Below are 19,341 nucleotides of genomic sequence, written 5' to 3' on the forward strand. Positions count from 1 at the left end.
TATTGATGGCATGAGCAACGTGTGATGCATCTCATAATGCCTAATCCGGTGCCAGGGGCTTCTACAGATACAGGACCACCTTAAACCACAGATTTTCATGGCAGCATCAGAACTTCTTGGAGCATGTAATGATACTAAGGGGCATTAGTAATCACTTGGAGAGTCTTTTGGAGTCATTGCTCTTCCAAGGTAGTTTATATGTACAGGGTATGTATGTAGCATAGTGAGAATAGCAACCATTAAACTGTTGTGGCTACAAACAACAGAGTCTCCTGCTTTTCAGGAGTTATAACAAGTAGTTTTGCCCCTCACTGATAATTCTCATAAGAATTTCAGAGAAAACAGAGAAAGAGTGGACAGGTTTGGCTGTTTTTATGTGAAGAGTTTGGTATTTTTTTTCTTTCAGTTGCGGTTTCAGACTTTATGCACCTGTCAGTACCCACCCAACCCCAAACTCTGTCTTGCTTCGTGAAGCCAAAATAGAGTACGTCACCATGCCCTAGGGCCTGATCCAGTAAGATGCCAAGCACCTTCTAAAAAAGGCATGCTGTCAACTCCTATTAAAGTTACTGAGGGGGTTGTGGCACCTTGCAGAATCAGGTCCCTAAGAAGGAATAAACTACCCATGAGCAATTTGGAAAATAAAATTCAAAACGACCAGTTACTCCATGCATGGGGGTGGGTGACACAGAGTGCATTTCTGAGAACTCTGAGCCAAGTTATCTATGATAATGCCCACTACATACTTGGCACTTTCCAAACTCTCAAGGAGGATGACCACAGCTCAAGCTAAGGACAGACAAGTGGACACATGTTTGGGGAACAGGATCAACAACAGGCAAATTATACGCAAGTCACTATGATTCACTGTAAGCAGCATGTCCAACATGGGTCTGGCAGAGGGATTTAAATGCAGACGGGGTAGGGGCTTTATGGATGAACTATGGGAAGTTCTGTACTCCCTTAAAGCCTGCACAGCCCCAGTTAAGTTAAGGGAGTTGCTCAGGAGTGTAAAAGGGAAACACAGAATTTGTCCATGTATTAGGAAATAAGACAATTCATGATAGTGAGTAAAAATACATTAATCAAGAATCTAGTTTTTAAGGAAAGAATTCTATAGCTGCCCTAATAAAAGTGGCCTAATTGTTTCAATAACTGCTTCCTAGATTACAAGGGCCTTTTCTCCTCTGTCGTCTTTGTTCCTGGGGTCATAAATCACAACCCAGGAGATCGCAAGGCCCCACAACAATTTGCAACCATACTACCAAGTATTCTATTCTGCTGGGCTGAGATCACTGACAAGCTGCTACTTAAAGACTTGAGAGGATCAAGACACCAGAAAGGAGAAGGACACTATCAAGCAAAGAGTTTATAATTTACGTATTTTTACAATTCGTATCTTAACATTTTGTTGTGAGCAAATGTCAGAGAGCTTGGATCCCAAACTTAGATTTAAAAGAAATCTTTTCCACAAAACCTAATACCCAAATGTTTTCTACGATGATGTTTTAAAAAATATGCAAACAATTTTTCTCAAATTGAAATGTCCCCCTGCAGTGTTTGGCTATTTATACAAGATTGTGATGTTTCATTAGCAATCTGTCAAAACACCCTCATGTCAAGGGACATCCCTCAGTTTAGTCTCAAAGTTATGCACTTTCCACATGTTTGATGTCCCCTCGCTTTAATTGGTGAAAATGATTTACAGAAATAAAAGTTCATGAAGATGAGGTTATAGAAAGAGTTATTGACACTAATGGAATGAATCCAACAGCATTTAAGTTTGACACATGAATTATTTTTGGGTGTCCCTCATTTTGAGTCTGTTATACATTGCGTCCCACATTCAGGCACTGGCAGGTTGAAAGGTACACTAGTAGGGTGTGAACCAGAAAGTGGTTCTGACTAGAAACAAAAGTGAAACTGACCTATTTTAATTATCCAACTAGAGTGACAGAATAGTAGCAAAATAAAGAACCTAAATAGTAAAAAGAAACCTAGACTTTTAAATGTATATTCATATTAATAATACATGCATCATGATGATTATTTAATATTTAATACTGATAAATTCTTTTAACAATTATCTTTCCTTTAAATTTTATCCTCCTGTCACAGGGTGACTGGCCATGGACAGTAAGGAAAAGCCAGGGCACCTGTTCCTGATTGATTGACCTGTAATAAGAGGGAATCTGCTTAGAGTACTCTTGCATGAAGAGGAGGTTGATGGGGAAGAAGTTGCTGGAACTGTTGTGAACCCTGAGTTAAAGGGGCAATCTTTTATCCAAGGTAGTTGTTAGAAGACCTGTTGTAAACCCTGTGTTAAAAGGGGCCAACTTGCAGGCATGGAACACCAGGACTAAAAGGACATTAAGGAACATCTTTTGAGAGATTGTTGCAGAAGTGAATTTTTGGAGGGAAACTGAAGCACAGAACATCCAAAACCAACCCATTCCACAAAGAGGAGGTTGGGAGCCTGTGGGAACCCAGCAACGTCGCCATATGGCATCTCTCTCTTCTGTCTCCTGTCCCCCCAAATTTCTTCCTTCTCTGTAGCAAAACATTAATGCTGGCCATAGGATTGAGTGCAGCTCTGGAATGACACTGCTCCTGCATTGACTTATCTACACCCAGTTAAACTGCACTCCATTGTTTATGTACAAGCACTGACACTGCGCATGCATCCAGCTGTATTTGCATCCTGCACTCAGAAACCCAACGTGTGCACATCTATTCTGCCCCATATTTGCCTAGTGAATGGGAGCAGGTGCCTTTCCCAATCTGCTCTACAAACACAGTCCACAGTTGTAAAGTTAAAAGTCATCCCCCCATTCCTCAGGTTTGGCTCTATTAACCCCGAATTCAACAATAGATAATAAAGTTCAGCTCTCTGAACTGCAGGAACAACACCTGCTAACAGGGTGGAAGGTTTGGGGTAAACTTTGTCAGCCAGTTAGAATAAGAAAGGGATGTGTTTAGGATCTGAGAGTAGGTGTGGCCTAGGGATGAATGGAATTATGGTGAATTCTCAGAACAGCTGTGCTCTAGAAATCAGGATGGGAAATGATTTCTGTAGCAGGAATAAGAGGCACACACACCAGTGCTCGTATTTTCTAGCTGCACCCATGTATATCACCAGTTTTCAGGGTTCAGAACAGCAGTAGCACTGCTACTTCCATATGCAGTTAAACCTATGCACTCTACACATGGAGTTCTTGCCAAATCACCCTTGTATAAGACTAGGTCCAAAGATGTTAACTAGTTTGGTGGGGAATTGTTTCTGCAAAGGCCACAGAAAGAACAAAATATTGGTTTAGTGTAGGCCCTATAAAACTAATGACTATTGATCTTTCTAGAGTGTTGATTTTTTAAGCTGTGAGTTAGAGGTCAGAGAACACTCCTTGCCAAATTACAAGAGTTTTCAAATAGGGATAATTTGGGGATTAAACTGCTTCAATAATGTCTAATAAACATTATTATTAATAGTAGCAAATTTGTCACTTACACAGCACCTTTCATCCATAGATCTCAAAGTGACTTGCAAAGATGGGTTGACACTGTCAACTTAAAGACATGTTTCCAGCTCACCCTACTGTCTGTTTTTAATGGGGAGGGGAGGGGAGGGGAAGAACCTGTAGAAACTTCATAGCAAAGTGTTTGGTTTGTTTTTTTTCCAGACACACAATGAAAACAACCAGGGGCCAAATTCAAGCTAGTTTCAGAAAGATCACATAAGCCCTCCCGAGGGCCAAAGGAAAAAGTAGGCACCTGGAGATACTGCAGAAGCAACATTAACAAGCTCCTGTATTCTGTCCGTGACCAGTACAAAGAAAGTCCCCCTTTGGCAATCTATTCTCTCAGGAGCATATCTTAGCCCCACATGCACGGCCATGAAGGTTTCCCTGGCAGTGAAACCAGTTTGGGTTCATCTGCACAAGGGAGAAGATATAGGCACATGGGCTATGCTGGGAGATGACATTGCTGGCAATAGAGTCCAGTGCAAAAAGCTGCAGGAATTACTCCTAAATTTGCCTTCTCTAAGAGAAGACAGGACGGGAGGGAGACTGGCATGAATGAGCGTGCCATATCTATCAAGATCATAGGTACTTATATGGTTGCCATCACTAACATTTGAGCTCCTCAGTCTTTAATATATTTATCCTTCCCACACCTCTGAGGTTTTTACCCATTTTGCCTCTGGGGAACTGAGGCACGAAATGACTTGCCCAAGGGTGCACAGAGAGTCTGTGTGGCAGAGCAGGGAATTGAACTAAGTCTCCCAAGTCCTTTGTGCACACCATAACCACTGGATCATCCTTCCTCTAGTTCTACCCTTATTGCAATAAAGTGCAAAACTACCATTGACTTCAATGGTGTGAGTCAGGCCCCACTGTTGCAAATCCCCGGCACAGAGATGCCATTACACAATGAACATTTTCCAAAGCCTGCTCTCCTTCCAACCCACTTCAATAGGGAAACTCAGTCATGTACTAAGGAATGAAGACTTTTGCATTAGGAAAGACTTCTGGGCAGCCCGTGGTGTAGTGGACTCTCTGAAAAGGACACATTAGCTTATAACCAGCCTTCACGATAGGTTCTGCACTCTAATAACTAACATGAACAGCAATTGAGCACAGCACATAAAACTCAAAAAAAGCTGTAAGTAATATAAATACCAGGTCATGTTCACCATTCAGTGCAGATTGATGCCTTTCTGATGTCTGCCTGTGTTTAAACAGGTGAAGAATTGCTTTTCTCTCCTACAGGTGATTCTCCTCCTCTCTCCCCATCACCCCATAGGAAGCTGGAATTCACTAGGAGATCATATGTTACTACCCCTTTTCTATTAGACACATGGCTCATGTGTTCTGTGTACTAGGGGGAGATGAGATAACCGTTCAATTAAAATAGAGTTTCCCCAAAACACTGCCTCTTGCTTCTTCTGAGCTAAACCTGAATCTTTCTGAAAGGTGGGAAAGAGGTGTTAATACCATCTCATGGCAAAGGTAGATAGGGTGATCCGAGTGTGGTCCCTACACACACAGTCTCCCGTTCTTACCTACTGTGGCAGGTGTTTGAGTGGGGGGTGGGGAGGATCTGGTGGACGCTTGCTATTTCCTTCTCCAATATCTAATGCCCATCACAGTTATGGGGGTGATTTTCTCCCCTTCTGTATGTGATGGTCTCCCTAACCCATTTTCTGAGAGTGTCTAGGGAGCCAGCTCTCCCACTCTGGTGCATTTAAACCTAATAACCCCACCCTTCACTCCTGTTGGTGTGTCATTTTCATATTTAGTAGCATCATGGGCTTACAGCTCGGAGCGTACTACAACACTGTGAAGTACCCACATAAGTGAGAGCCACCCCTCCATTCCCAGAAGAGTGGTAATCAGAGCAAGACAAATCACGCTGCCCAAAGGAACACTGAGTAAATGGAACACCACAATGGGAGATGATGAGACCAACTGCAAGTGGAATGGAGAAAAGGCAGAGGAGGACCCCTCCCCAAAAAAGCTGCCACCAAGATCTCCCTGTGGTGCAAGGGGCATGAAGAAGAGCTCAGAGACCCCATCATCCCCAGCAGTATAAAGGAAAAAGAGAAGACGCACATCTTTACCTTGCTCCCAAGAGGATGTGTGTGGGTGAAGAGAGAAAGTTCACTCCTTCTCAACTCTTGGGAGTGGGAAGGAATGAGGGCAACACATACTGAATTTCCAAGTTATCTTCCTCGGGATCAGGACTGGCACTAGACTTTGTGGGGTCTTGTGCATAGCAACGTACTCAGGGCTCCACCCAGCTTCCTCCCCACCTCTATTACTATATGTTCCTGTCCCTCCAGCTCTGTCTGCTCCCAAAAGACATTTCCAGCCATCTCCTGCCAGGCTGCAACATTCCACCAGGCCTGGATTTTAGGCCCAGTGATGTCTGGTGACCTCCTGCATGGACCAGGGAGCGAGGAGGTGGAGGTACAGCTGAAGTGCAACACGTCAAGTAGGGAGAGGAGGAGGACAGCTAGGTAATTCAGTTTCTGTCATGACCTATGAGCACTGGAGTCAGATGGGATCATGGACAAAAGATCCAATCTGATGCTGTGGCTGTGAGTTTGGATGCATGCAGTGTAAGGTCCCCCAAGAAGAACAAGGCCCTATAGGCTCACACAGATGTAAGACTGCTACTGCTAAATGGCGTAAGATATGAATAGAATCAAATAGTTGAACCTACCCTTTTAGGTCACCCCGTATTCGTATGCATCCTGTCTAGGCGCTCATGCACTTCACTCCTTTAGATTTGCTGCAGGATGCTATTGCTTGATTTTCAGAGGGGGAGGAGCACCTGCAGCTCCAGATGACATGCCATAAATCAAATACAACACCTCCTGGGATACTTAATTACCCTAGTGGAAACTCTAGTTTAAACTTTTCAGCTGGTCCCTGCTGGTTCTAGTTGGCCAACTAGGTTTTTGAACAAAGCAAGCAATGGATCCACCGGGTCTGCTGGTGCTCCAGTAGAAATTAATAGAGATTAGGGAAAACCAGTGAAGGATTCTACTGCAGTTTCCACCAGGGTCTCAATTAGAAGAGTTTATGTTTAAAAATAAACAAAAATAACTCACACTTGGCTGGTTAGAACTGCTTATCAGGTGACTTGCAGCTGAACAGATGTTTCCAGCTGGGAATTCTTAGATGAAATTCCCAATCTCCTCTTTTCCCTGCCTTGTTTTATAAACCCATTATTAAAGATGTGCGATAGAGGCTTGAAAAATGCGTATTAATCCCAGACAAAAGAACATTTTCAAGGGGTAGTTACTGATACGCATTCTCAGCTTTACAGGGTAAAAATCCTGACATGGAAATGACAGTTATGAAAACACAGCCATTAAAAAGTCAGGAAATGCAGCGTTAGGATAAACTTAAATAAATCTCAGATACCAAAAAAAGTGGAAATTCAGAGTTAAGCTACCGAAACAACTGTAATTCTGCCTTTTAATAATTCCCTGAGAAAATTAAAAAAGTAGTAGCATATGACCTGCACTGATGGAGGATATGTCCATCAATGGCTATTAGCCAAGATGGTCAAGGATGCAACCCCATGCTCTGAGAGTCCCTAAACCTCCAACTGCCAGAAGCAGACAGGAAAACAGGGGATAGATCACTCAAAATTGCCCTGTTCTGTTTATTTCCTCTGAAGCATCTGGCAATGGTCACTGTCAGAAGACAGGATACTGGGCTAGATGGACCATTGGTCTGAGCCAGTATGGCCATTCTTATGTTTAGCTCACAGAGAACAAGTCTTATTTTCTTATTTCCAAATGCAGCAGGAATCCTTATATACTGTATTTAAAGGATAAAAATAAAGCCTGGAATCATTATTAGCTATTGCCTCAGGCTAATTTAAACGGAACTAAGTCTCATGTCTCAGGGTATAAACTGATCACTTCAGGGGTCAAAGGAAGTGCCTTTCCCTTCACCTTTGCTTTTGGCATGTATTTTGCCTCCCACTAGAGCATTAGGCACTGATCACACCTGGAGGAAAGCGAGCAGAAATTAACAAGTGGTCTCATCCGATATAGCAAATCCAATGTACCAAACAGCATTTATATCAAGATAGACCTTAAACAATCTTAATGCTCTATTTTCTCAGCAGAGTGGGCTTTCCCTCCAGGATCACTCTCTCTTTTTCTCTCTCTTTATACTCCTTCCACTTAATGGCCCTCTCCCAAGCCAAAAAGGCCTAGACACAACGCAATGGAAGTATCGAGGATGCTTTCTGCTGTGACCAGTGGAATTTATTGGACAGCATCTTATATGCATTCAGAGGATGGGAACTGAGACCGAGACCTTGCACCAACACTAAACTGCTGTCTCTGAAGCACAGATGGATTTAGCAATTTGGAAATGGAGCTCAGAAGACAAACAGCAGGGCCGCCCAGAGGATTCAGGGGGCCTAGGGCAAAGCAATTTCGGGGGCGCCTTCCATAAAAAAAGTTGCAATACTCTAGAATACTATATTCTTGTGTGGGGCCCTGCAGGGCCTGTGGCAAATTGCCCCACTTGCCCCCCTCTTCTGGGCGGCCCTGACAGACAGAGGCAGAAAATTGCTATCTGTGGTGCAGGAACAAATCAGCTCAGCATTCTCACCAGCCCAAGAGTGGGGCTGGATGATCCTCTCCCATCTCAGTATCTATGGTGTGTGCTTGGAAGGGGACAATGAATATGAAGCTTCTCCAGTTTTGCCAGGACTAGGTGGTTTGGACAAACTCAGGCTTGGAGGTGAACATTGCATGCAGTAATACATGAAGACAGGCTAACCAAAGAATTACTTCCCCACAAATAAAATGGCCAACAATGCAACTCTGCAGTGCATATTGTATGAGCACTATGGGGACTTGAGCAAAATTTGCATCTAGATCCAGATTCTGAAAACCTCTAAGCTGGGGGTGCTCAGATCCAGGGCTTTGGTTCTGCTTGTTACAAAGAAAAGGGCCACTTGGCAACATTCCGATCTAAGCCCCTTCTCCACTCTGGGGAATGTTCAGGGAAATGGGTTTTGTTTATGCCAGAGATGGGCCAGAACTAAAAGCATTTTTCCAACATTTCCCCCTTTCTACTTACTCCCCCTTTGAACTTTAAGATTTGAAAAAACAAAAATGGATCCAGACCTAAAGCATCTTGGGAATTTGCAAAAACCAAAGTACCTCCAGTTCTGCCCACTGTTACCTTCATGTAACTTATAAAGGGGAGAATATTTATTTCAATACAGAATAGGTTTATAGCTGGGACCTGAGCACTTTCCTTTGCAACCAGGTTTCTTTCTGAATCTGTAGTGAGGGGAAAGGGCAGAGAGGTAGCTGTGTTTCATTAGCTGAAAAGGGAGTTGTTTTAGAAAGGTGGGGCTGCCTCCTCCCCCATGGGACACAATAAACCTGATCTTTCCCTCTGTGATCAACAAGAGCATGGAAGCTACAAACCTGACCAGTACATCAAAAAAGAGCTTGGAAAATACTTTGAGCGAAAAATGCTAACTGTGCATCCTTCTCCTGTAACTGTACTGATATTAAATCAGGAAATAGCACAGAACAACCACAAACACATATATACAGGGGCTGTCAAAACAGAAACAAAACAAAATCCCTAATGGGGACTAGAGGTGAAAAGAGCAAAAAGAAGAATATACAGTATCTGCTTTATGATTATATTTAAATCCTTACACAGCAAATGCTGGAAAGGGAATTCCAAAATTTTCTCTATATAAGCAGTTTTCCTGATCCAGGGCTTTGTGCAATGAAAAGGAATCACTAATCAGTCTGAATTAAAGGATGCGGCTGCCCAGGGGGCATTATAGCATTCATATGGACTTATGATTTACAGTGCAAGACCCCCAGCCAGAAAACACTTATGCACTCGCTTAACAGTACTACAGTGAGTAGTTCAATTGAAATCATTGCAGGATCAGGTCCTAACTGACTACCAGTATCTCTCAACTAATTACAGCAGTGGTTCCCACACAGCAGCCCATGGACCATCACTGCTCTGAAGAGCGCTTGCTAGTGGTGTGTGGAGAACTGGCTACTTGCCTGGTGCCAGATTTCGAAAGGCTCATCATCCACAGTTAAGGCCACATTTTTCAGCTCTCCTTTGTGCACCTAAATAAAGGGCCAGACATCGGAAAAAGCTCAGCACCCAATATGCGGAGCTCTTGTGAAAAAATCTTGTTGATTTACTTAGCACCTAGAAATGGAACCAGATTTTCAAAGCAGCTCTGGTGCCAAAAATGGGAGCTAAGTACTTTCCAATATCTGGCACCTTTTTTTCTCCCCAGTCGCTACATCACATTCAAAGAAACTAAAAACACATTAAATACTTTACTAACATCACTTTCCCCAACAGAAATTGCTGTAGCTGTTAGATGATCATGAATAGGAGAGGATGTGACGAAGAGACAATGTCTCTTATTACGATGTGGTCCAAGCTATGAACCTGCTTGAGAACTGTCACATGACATGAAATTGCATTCCAAGATATGGCTACAGTAATTATAGCTCTCCAGCTTCTATTGGCCACTTGAAATGTGCTGCTATGATCATCTAGAAATGGTTAGATATCTATTAACTAAATGATAGAGGAGCTCTTTTCTAGAATTCAACTTGCCAAGGTTCAAGTGGGAAACAGGGACTCACTCCAAGGCAGAGTAAAGCACCTTGAAAGCAAGCAAGGCGGTTGCTTTTAACTAATGATTTCCTAATAAATAACCTTGATTTCTGGGATTGGGCTTTCCTGATAGAAATAATTCTACACCAAGAGCAAGAGGTATAATGTGTGTGTGGGGGTGGGGGGAGGTGAGTGAGAGAAAGATGGATGGGCATGAAGAGTTTTTGAGCCTGACATGAAGGAGGAATACTCAAGTCACTTAATAACAAAATGATGGTCTCATTCCTGGTGGAGAGGGCCAAAGAAAGATAATCCCCACCCGGCCCCGTAGCCAGAAGTACTTTGAGAATCTGAGATGAAAAGTTCTAGGTAATATTACGATTTCTTATTAAAACATGTAACTATGCATTTACTGTGTACAAAGAATCAGAGAGTTGAACCTGAATAAACGACACGGCTCAGGACCCATTGAAGAGTTGTCCCTCCCCTTGGACCTTAGCTGGAAAGGCAATAAAATGCATGAAAAAGCCAGGGCAGCAAATCTGTCTCTCTCTGATTCCCTGCAGCAAGGGGAATGCTTCACTTGCAAGGCGGCTTGCGTTTGTGATTAACTCAAAGTAGTCTGTGGACAAGAACCCATCTTCCATATGGTTCCTTTGCAGCGATGGGGGAAGCAGCTGAACGAGGCTTTGGTGTTTGTTCATAGTCACTGAAGTGTTTATGGAATTATAAATATACTGTCCCCAGCAGCCCAGATCGCTGTGGCCCTGCCCTACTCGGATGGGGTTGAAGGTCCCTTAAAGATCTAATCCTTCAGAAAAACGAAGCACTGCACGGAAATCAAATATTTCCTCCAACTATAGTACAGGCCAGCTACAAAGAGTTAAAGAGCTTCCTTCACGAGGCAGGAGGATATGCGGTGTATCGTGATTTGGCCATTTTAGCTTGGCCAAAATAGAGAAACAAAGTTTCCCAAGTCAACTCTTACTTCCTTAGGGGGGTAAGAAAAAAATCAATATTGATTACTAAGCTTCTGCATCTTCCATTCACGTCCTCCTCTTTATTAGCCTCTCCTTTGTCAAGAATTCATCATAGACAGAAAGAGAGAGAGAGAGAGAGAAAGAAAGAAAGAAGAAAAAGACACAATGTAGGGTCGAGCACTGATTTTGATTTTGTTCTAAACAGATGAAAAGCAACTCTGAATTACAGGTGTTTGTTAATAGTAAATGATCTGCTCATTTCCTTTGCATCAGTCTTTTCAAAACAACATTATTAGCCAGCCTAATTCAGTGCTATAAAAACGGCAGTCGTACATAATCCCAGAGTCTACAGAACTGCACATTTATTCGGTGTTAACCGCTTGCTGGACTGATTCCCTTGTGTTTGCGTGTGTTCTGGCCAGAGCTGACAACAACATGCGAGTGATGTAGAATTGCTCGTCAACAAAAAACATTTATGGGCTGCTCCCCTCTAAACAAAAACAAAACCACCCTATAAAAACAGACGAGTTCATGTTTTTAATTATACTAGAAGCATTACGTTAATGCACTAATCACACGCAATATTGGTCCGCTTGGCTGCAGCATCCCCTTATTCTCCAGCAAAAAATCTTGTCCCCTAATCCTTGTCAATGCTTTGAAAAAACCTACCCTTCTGAAGTCTTGTTCCACTTCCTTCTCACAGATCCACCTGCAAAACGTGTCTAGCGTTAGCGTTGGGATCTGTCTGGCTCTGACTGAATTGTTTCAAGCTAAAATCGAGAGGTTTCTGTTAACCCAGGACAGTACAATAGCCTGTTTTATACTGCAAAGCTGCTGGGCAGACTTTTCCCAAAGAATGTTACATGTTTATTTTGACAATCCCTGCAAAGAAAAGAAAAAAAGAGAAAGAAAAAGATTTACGATTACCATTAGTAATTTAATCCTAAATTCGTGGGCCATCTCCATTAAGCCAAACCAGCAACCATCAACACTTTTCTTTCTGATGCACATATAGCTGCAATAGATGATTAACCAGGTCTCTTGCTGCGAACGCAGGAAAACATAACACACAACGCGGTATCTGCTGGCAGTTTTGGAAATTTTGAAAAAAAAAAAAAGAAAGAAAGAAAAGTGGTACGAGGGGGCAAAGTGCTGTCCTTTCCCTCCCACCTCCCCAGCAGTGCCGATTTTCTGATCTGCCTGTTTTTGTTTCTTCACAAAACTAACTTCAGACAAAACATCCCACTAATAGGTTATATGGGGAAAACCCTTCTTCGGGGTGAAATGTATCAATCAGCAAACGCTAAAGAATTAGCAGCAGTGGGGTGAAGGGGTATTTTTAAAGAGTGGTTTTATATTTGTTTTTAAATCGGTTTTTTGCTTCTTACTTTTTTGAACCTATCCATCGTGTTCCTAACACAGAGAATTTAGGGCTGCGAACGTAACATGATTCCTTCCAAAAATGTCTAATCTAGGATTCAGCCAAAAACCACACGGATTGAGGTATGTATCTGCACGAGATTTTAAAAAAGCGAGCTTTAAATTTCAGTGGCTCTAAATTCCTCCCACCTTCGGCTAGCGTTATAGCGGAGATGAAATGAAATTCCTTCTGTAAACAGGTCTGAACTCTTCGTGATTCTGACGCGGGGGAAAGCAGTGAGGCACGTTTGAAATGAACCTTCAATATGTGCTTTAAAATACATGCCCAACCTCAGCCTATATCTTTATTTGTATTAAAAGCAACACCACAGTTTGGCATTGAAACTGGGTCCCGATTAAAGAAGTTTGCACTTATGATTTCAGGGGGGGAATGCGATTTGTATAGCTGAGCTAGGAAGCCATACAGATGGTAAATCTCCATTCCATGCCCCGCGCACCCTCACACAATTAGGTTTTTATTTAGTCTGGGGTTCAATTGTTGAAGGTGCTTATTAAGTGATGGAGCATTTTATACCCTGAACAAAAATTGTAAAGCTCCAAAATGACCATTTTTTTCAAGCGTACCACCTACAGGATAGCGCTGTATACTATCTATAGAGACAGACCCTGGAATCTGTCTGTATCACTTTCGTGATAGAATGATGGTTCCTTGAGCGAGGGAACTGGACGACGCATTAGCACTGAAGTCTCTTACTGACGTGGATGCTTAACATATTGCAGTGGTGATTTTAGGTGACGGAGAGGGATGTTTCTGGCCGTCACTCCCTCGCTGGGTTGTTCAGTAACTTGTCTCTAGGGCAGAGCAGAGGACCCCTCTTTCAGGTGTGTATTGGGGAACTAATCTAGCGTCTGCAGGCTTCTCCTCTCACAAGCCCTCTTGCTCAGCGTATGGTTTTTGTCTAACCTTCCTTCAGACGCCCAACGGGGTCCGACAAGGGGAAGATTCCCCCCATGCCTAAGTCTGAGGCTGATTAAGGTTTGATGATTGAATTCAAAGTCCACAATAAACTAAATCACCGCTCAAAAGGTCTTTTCCAGCCAGCTGATGTAATGCTACAAGTTTTGTGGTGGGCAGTTTCTTAACCATTAACGTGCAAGTATCTAATGGCAGTAAAACAGACCCTAGATATTATAGGATGACGAATATATACTTAGAAGTGAACCTACAGCACCAATTTGCAGATTAAAGCTTAAACGGTAAAGCAAAGGGAACATAAAATAGTGACAAGCTGAACTGTATTATGAGTGGATAGAGAGTTATCCGATCAATGCTTCCTCAGTCCTCCAGTAGCTCCACCTTGCGAATATACCTCAGTCATTAACGGGAAAGTATCACCTCGTCTGATGGCGCATTGGAAAGGTTTTGCTTACTCGCTCTAAATGAACGACACCTTCGAAATGCTCGGCAGATTCCCCCCTCTCTCAAGCAACCTTAACTCCCACCCCTTACAACTGTAATGTTTAACATGCTGCTGTCACAGGGCACCCAGCAGTACCTAAATAATCATACACACACACACCCAAGGGATTCACACTGGAGCCCGTTGCAGAAGCTTAAAAGCCCCAAGTAAGTGCTAGAGCTAGGAGAGACGCTTCACAGTGCTGTCTTCTCTGCTGCCTCTGAAATCTCCCTCTACAAAACTTCCCCAAACCAATTGGTTCCAGTGGGCTCTGGGAGAGGCCATCGGCCTTCTGAACATATACATCTTTGAAAGAGAATCCCCCCCCCACCTTTGTTATTTAAGGAGCTCGGGAATACAAAGCAACGCGCCCCGATTTCAGGATCTCTACGAATCAAGCACTCCGCCTAAAGCCCTGCCGACTGAATTTGAACTCAGGGTCTCCCCGTGTTTGCGAACGAGGCCGAGCCGGGCCAGTTTGCCAAGTAGAATCAGCCCCCGTTAGAAAGGAACAAGCGTCAATGTCCTGCCCCGTGTGGCACTTTGCACTCTGCCTGCGTGCAGGAGTTTAGAGCAGAGGAGAAGCGGCAGGGGGGAGATATTATATTTGCTTATATGTGATTCAAATGAAACGGGGGTTGGGATTTGGAACGGGAACAGCTCAGGTACACTTTGGCCCCCTGGTGAGGACAAACCTTCTGGATCATGTACATGGGAAGAGAGGGGGTTAAAGACTGTACCACGGATCCACACCACGGATCTAAAGCGTTATTATCTATACTGCAAATTTAACTGGAGACATTCCGATGAAACGAGCGCACATTTCATTGCCACACAGAATACCGCTCCCCCCACCCCTCCGTGCCTAATACCAAAGTGGTATTTCTTTACATTATCCTCTACCAACTGTCCTTTCCCCCCACAGAATTCTTGCGATATCCCCGAAGTTTTGACTGTTCTAACTGGGATATTTATAACTTTCTTTCGGACTGAGATCCTTTACATATCCTTTGCTCTGCATTTCTGTCTGCGACCCAGTGTATGGTTCATTTTAAACGGAACACAAGTAAAGCAAGTCGTCGCATTTTGTCTAAGGTCCGGGCTGGAAAAGTAGAAATAACCATTGGGATTCGATCTGAAAAAACACCGAGTGTATATTACATGTAAGTCTTTCCGTGCTGCAACAGATCGGAGATCGAGCTCTGGGGCTACTTTTAAATACTCTTCTTTTTTTTTTTTTCTGTTTGGGATTTAAATAGAATCTTTTTCACGAGAGGAGGAAAAAAAAGTAACACCACATTTTTTTTCTGAAAGGTGCTTCTGTCCATCATGACAATCAGCCTTGACTTTTGTGTGTGCATCAGAAACTAAGTAATTGAATAATGACAGAGGCAGAAAAACGACAGTGGTATTATTACTGTGGATGTCGAAAGAGACAGGTGGATGAAGGAAACTCAGCAGACTCAAGCAGAGAATGATCATTTCAGCACGTTCTCTATGTTCCAGTTGGGGGTTTAAAGGGAGACATTAACCCTGTTGGTAAAGGTTAAAGCTCATTATCTCAGAAATGTTCCTTGTTTGTTTGTTTCTGTTCCTCTTACACCGATTTGTTTCCCTCTCTCCCCCATCTTCAGTTGTAATTCTCTGTGCTCCTCTTTTTGTCTCCAATAGCTGGTGCTTTTTTCAAAACGGCCACTTGGGGTCGTCCTTTATGCCTGTTTGAGCGTAAAAACAGTTTTAAAAAAAAGCCTTAATCTCCTTTAATCGTTACAAAATGTTCAAACAAAAACACAGTCCTGTTACTGGACCCCCTCCCCCCCCAAAAAAAATCTTACAAGCCGATTCTTCTTTGCATGCAGTCACTCAAGGAGCAGAAGAGGAAATCAAAGATCTTCCTTAGAACTGAAATGTAATTACAGTATATTTTCCCCTTCGCCCCGAGATTTGCAATAGTCTGAGCCAGTGCTAACTGCTTTACTTTGGGGAGGTATTTTTAACTTGAGGTTTTCTTCGATTATATAACGACAGCTGGCACACTCAGACTGTGGGCAAATATTTTTTATTTTCGTCTTCTTCCCAACCCTGTCTCTCTCTCTCTCTCTCTCTCACACACACACACATACACACAGACATGCAACGATCATAGTTGAATCCTACAAGAGATTAAGTGTTTTGACTGTACTCCTGGAAAGTGGACAATGAAAAGTTGCACTCAAACCATTCCATCCTCCCACCTCCACCAAACAGAGTGGGCAGAGGGACTTTGTTATATTTAGAACAAAGGGATGGCCAGCAAGTGAAACATACGCTGGATTGCCCCCCGCTCCTTCTTTGTAAATTACACAGGCTAAGAGAGAAAGGGAGGGGAGGGAGACAGAAAAGGGGGGGAGCAGATCGGGGAGAGAAAGTGGGAAGATTAAAACATGAAAGAAAGAAAAAAGGGTTGGAGTTGCTGCCTGGTCTTGTTCTCCAGCTGCTAGTCAGCTGACTCGTTGGGAGCTGTCACATTGTGGGAGCCTGGCCCCACCTCCGGCAGCCCCAGGATCTCCGCGGCCGAGCTCCCATTGGAGAAGCTGCCTGGCGGTCCCAGCCCCCTTTCCCTGAGTGTCATCAGAAAAGGAATATAAGCAGCTAGGGGGGCTGCCTCGCAAATCACAGCTGCACAACAGGAGCTGGAGGCGGCAGCTAAAGCAGAGACAAGATTTCCCCACCTCCCCCACCCCTTCCCTTCATTGCGAGCGAGAGAACAAAAACTCCAACCACCAAAATAACCCATCCAACAGCAACCCTCCAGTACACGCCGCCCGCTGCTCTGCCTGGAAAGTTGCAGCGGGCTCCGGCTCCGCGCCTGCAGTGGAGGGGGTCCGAGGCTCAGGACTTACAAACCGACCCCAGCCGGGGCACAGAATCTCTCCTGCTTTTTCCTTTGCAAAAGAGGCCAACCTGCAACGCCAGCATTGCGGTGGGGAGGCTCCTGCTGCTGCTTCCTTCCTCCCCCCTCGCCCGTGGGGTTTTCTTAGCCGTGGGAGCCTCTGCAGCCTGCATTGCATTGCAGACACCGCTACCCCACGCCTCGCGGCCCGGGTGCCTCCGCCTCCTCCGCCCGCTTGGCTTGGCTGCCCTCCGCCAGCCAGCAGCAGCGAAGTTGACCTGGAGTCCGAGGGAGCGCGGCCAGCCCTCCCCCCGGACGGTGCCCTGGAGTGAGCGCTCCAGCCCAGAGGCGCCTGCGAGACAGCCATGGCCGGCGAGCTGAGCATCGGACCCGAGCTGCCCACCAGCCCCCTGGCCATGGAGTACGTCAACGACTTCGACCTGATGAAATTCGACGTGAAGAAGGAGCCCCTGGGCAGAGCCGACCGGCCCGGCCGCCACTGCACCCGCCTGCAGCCAGCCGGCTCCGTCTCCTCCACCCCCATCAGCACGCCCTGCAGCTCGGTGCCCTCCTCGCCCAGCTTCAGCCCCACCGAGCAGAAGACCCACCTGGAGGACCTGTACTGGATGGCCAACAGCTACCAGCAGATGAACCCCGAGACGCTCAGCCTCACCCCGGAGGACGCGGTGGAAGCCCTCATCGGGTCCCACCAGATGCCCCAGCAGCTGCAAAGCTTTGAGAGCTTCCGGGCCCACCACCACCACCATCACCAGCAGCAGCACCACCACCAGTACCCGGGGGTCACCCACGAAGACCTGGCCAACAGCGGGCACCCGCATCACCATCACCACCACCACCATCATCATCACCAGGCGTCTCCCACCCCTTCCACCTCATCCACCTCCTCCCAGCAGCTGCAGAACGCCCACCAGCAGCACCCTTCCTCCAACAGCGTGGAAGACAGGTTCTCGGACGAACAGCTGGTCTCCATGTCGGTGAGGGAGCTCAACAGGCACCTGAGGGGCTTCACCAAGGACGAGGTGATCCGCCTCAAGCAGAAGAGGAGGACGTTGAAGAACAGGGGCTATGCCCAGTCCTGCAGGTATAAGCGAGTCCAGCAGAAGCACCACCTGGAGAACGAGAAGACCCAGCTGATCCAGCAGGTGGAACAGCTCAAGCAAGAGGTGACCCGGCTGGCCAGAGAAAGAGATGCCTACAAGCTCAAGTGTGAGAAACTTGCCAGCAATGGCTTCAGGGAGGCCGGATCCACCAGTGACAACCCATCTTCTCCTGAGTTCTTCATGTGAGTCCTTTAACCACAACCCCCCCCCCCCCGATCTCCTCCTCCGCCCCTCCGCTTCTCCCATCCTCCTCTGACATCTCCATCCATCTGCCTGCTTGAGTAGAGAGGAAGAAGAGAGACTTAATATTTGCAGCATCCTGTCTTATAGATTAGCTGTGAAAAGTAGGCTGGGGGTAGGTGGGGGAAGAGAGAGAGAGAGAGACGTGCAACTTTTTATCTTTAGTTCGCCAGCTAAAGAAAGAAACAGAAGAAAGGAAGGACATGTAAAGCGTTTTTATAGATCGCTTGCTTTCAGAACTATATGGGCTCGTTGGTTTTGTTTTTTAAAAGGGACAATGAACAAGCGATCTATAACATATTACTTGCTTGGGAGTAAAGGAAAGAAGACTCATGCAGCAGCATCTTATGCACATTTTATCTGCTTGGAAAGGAGAATAAATAAAGGACAATATATGCAACCCCCTCATATATTGCCTGCTTTGAGAAATAGTTACGGGACTCAGATGGGACATTCAGTACAAGACAAGAAAAAACATCAGTTTTATTGCCTGCTTGATTATATAGAAAAAATACGAAAATCTGCATTAAAAATATTAATCCTGCATGCTGGACATGTATGGTAATAATTTCTATTTTGTACCATTTTCTTGTTTAACTTTAGCATGTTGATCATCGTTCATAGCTTTGTTTCATTGATAAGAAAAGCATCACAAGTTATCAACTTTTTACTGCTTGTGCAGTTTTGTTGGGGTTTTTGTTTGGGGTTTTTTGTTTTTGTTATAGTTGTTAGCTTGTAAATATCTGCCACATCAAACAGCACAGGAAGACAAAATAACATTTCATCAGGCTGGTTATATGGTTTGTTATTAAAGTAAAGAGAATAAAAAACGTTATGGGCATTTTGCATTTGCATTCAGAAAACAACTTTGTATATTTGGTGCACTTTTAAGTTGTAATTTTTTCTTTAGTTTTCATTTTGGTTTTTGTTTGTTGGGGCAGAATAAAAGCAACTCGATTGCATTGACAAACCGAAACTTAATAATAGTGAAAAAGGCCAGCAGCCTACCAGCTATATCCTACTCCACAATTTAAGTGGCAGTGAACCTATTACTTTGACGTCAGGACAGTTATCACACAGCAGTGCTCATAGCTTTGGCCATATTTTTCTCGGATTTATTATACACTCAGGAAACAAAGA

The 19,341-nt window shown here is 44.5% G+C and overlaps 1 protein-coding gene across 1 annotated transcript; it reads left to right on the plus strand.

Annotated features, from left to right (window-relative positions):
- The first annotated feature begins 16,600 nt into the window (after positions 1 to 16,600).
- Positions 16,601 to 18,383, plus strand: MAFB (MAF bZIP transcription factor B). The gene has a single exon (XM_034787595.1). It carries the CDS (start codon positions 17,206 to 17,208, stop codon positions 18,145 to 18,147), a length of 942 nt encoding a protein of 313 aa, XP_034643486.1. The 5' UTR covers positions 16,601 to 17,205; the 3' UTR covers positions 18,148 to 18,383.
- The last annotated feature ends 958 nt before the right edge of the window (positions 18,384 to 19,341 follow it).

This window comes from Trachemys scripta, chromosome 12, assembly GCF_013100865.1.
Source record: "Trachemys scripta elegans isolate TJP31775 chromosome 12, CAS_Tse_1.0, whole genome shotgun sequence".
Lineage (NCBI taxonomy): Eukaryota > Metazoa > Chordata > Testudines > Emydidae > Trachemys > Trachemys scripta.

Excerpts from the sequence above, each read along its gene's own strand:
- MAFB (XM_034787595.1), top strand. The coding sequence starts at position 17,206 with ATGGCCGGCGAGCTGAGCATCGGACCCGAGCTGCCCACCAGCCCCCTG.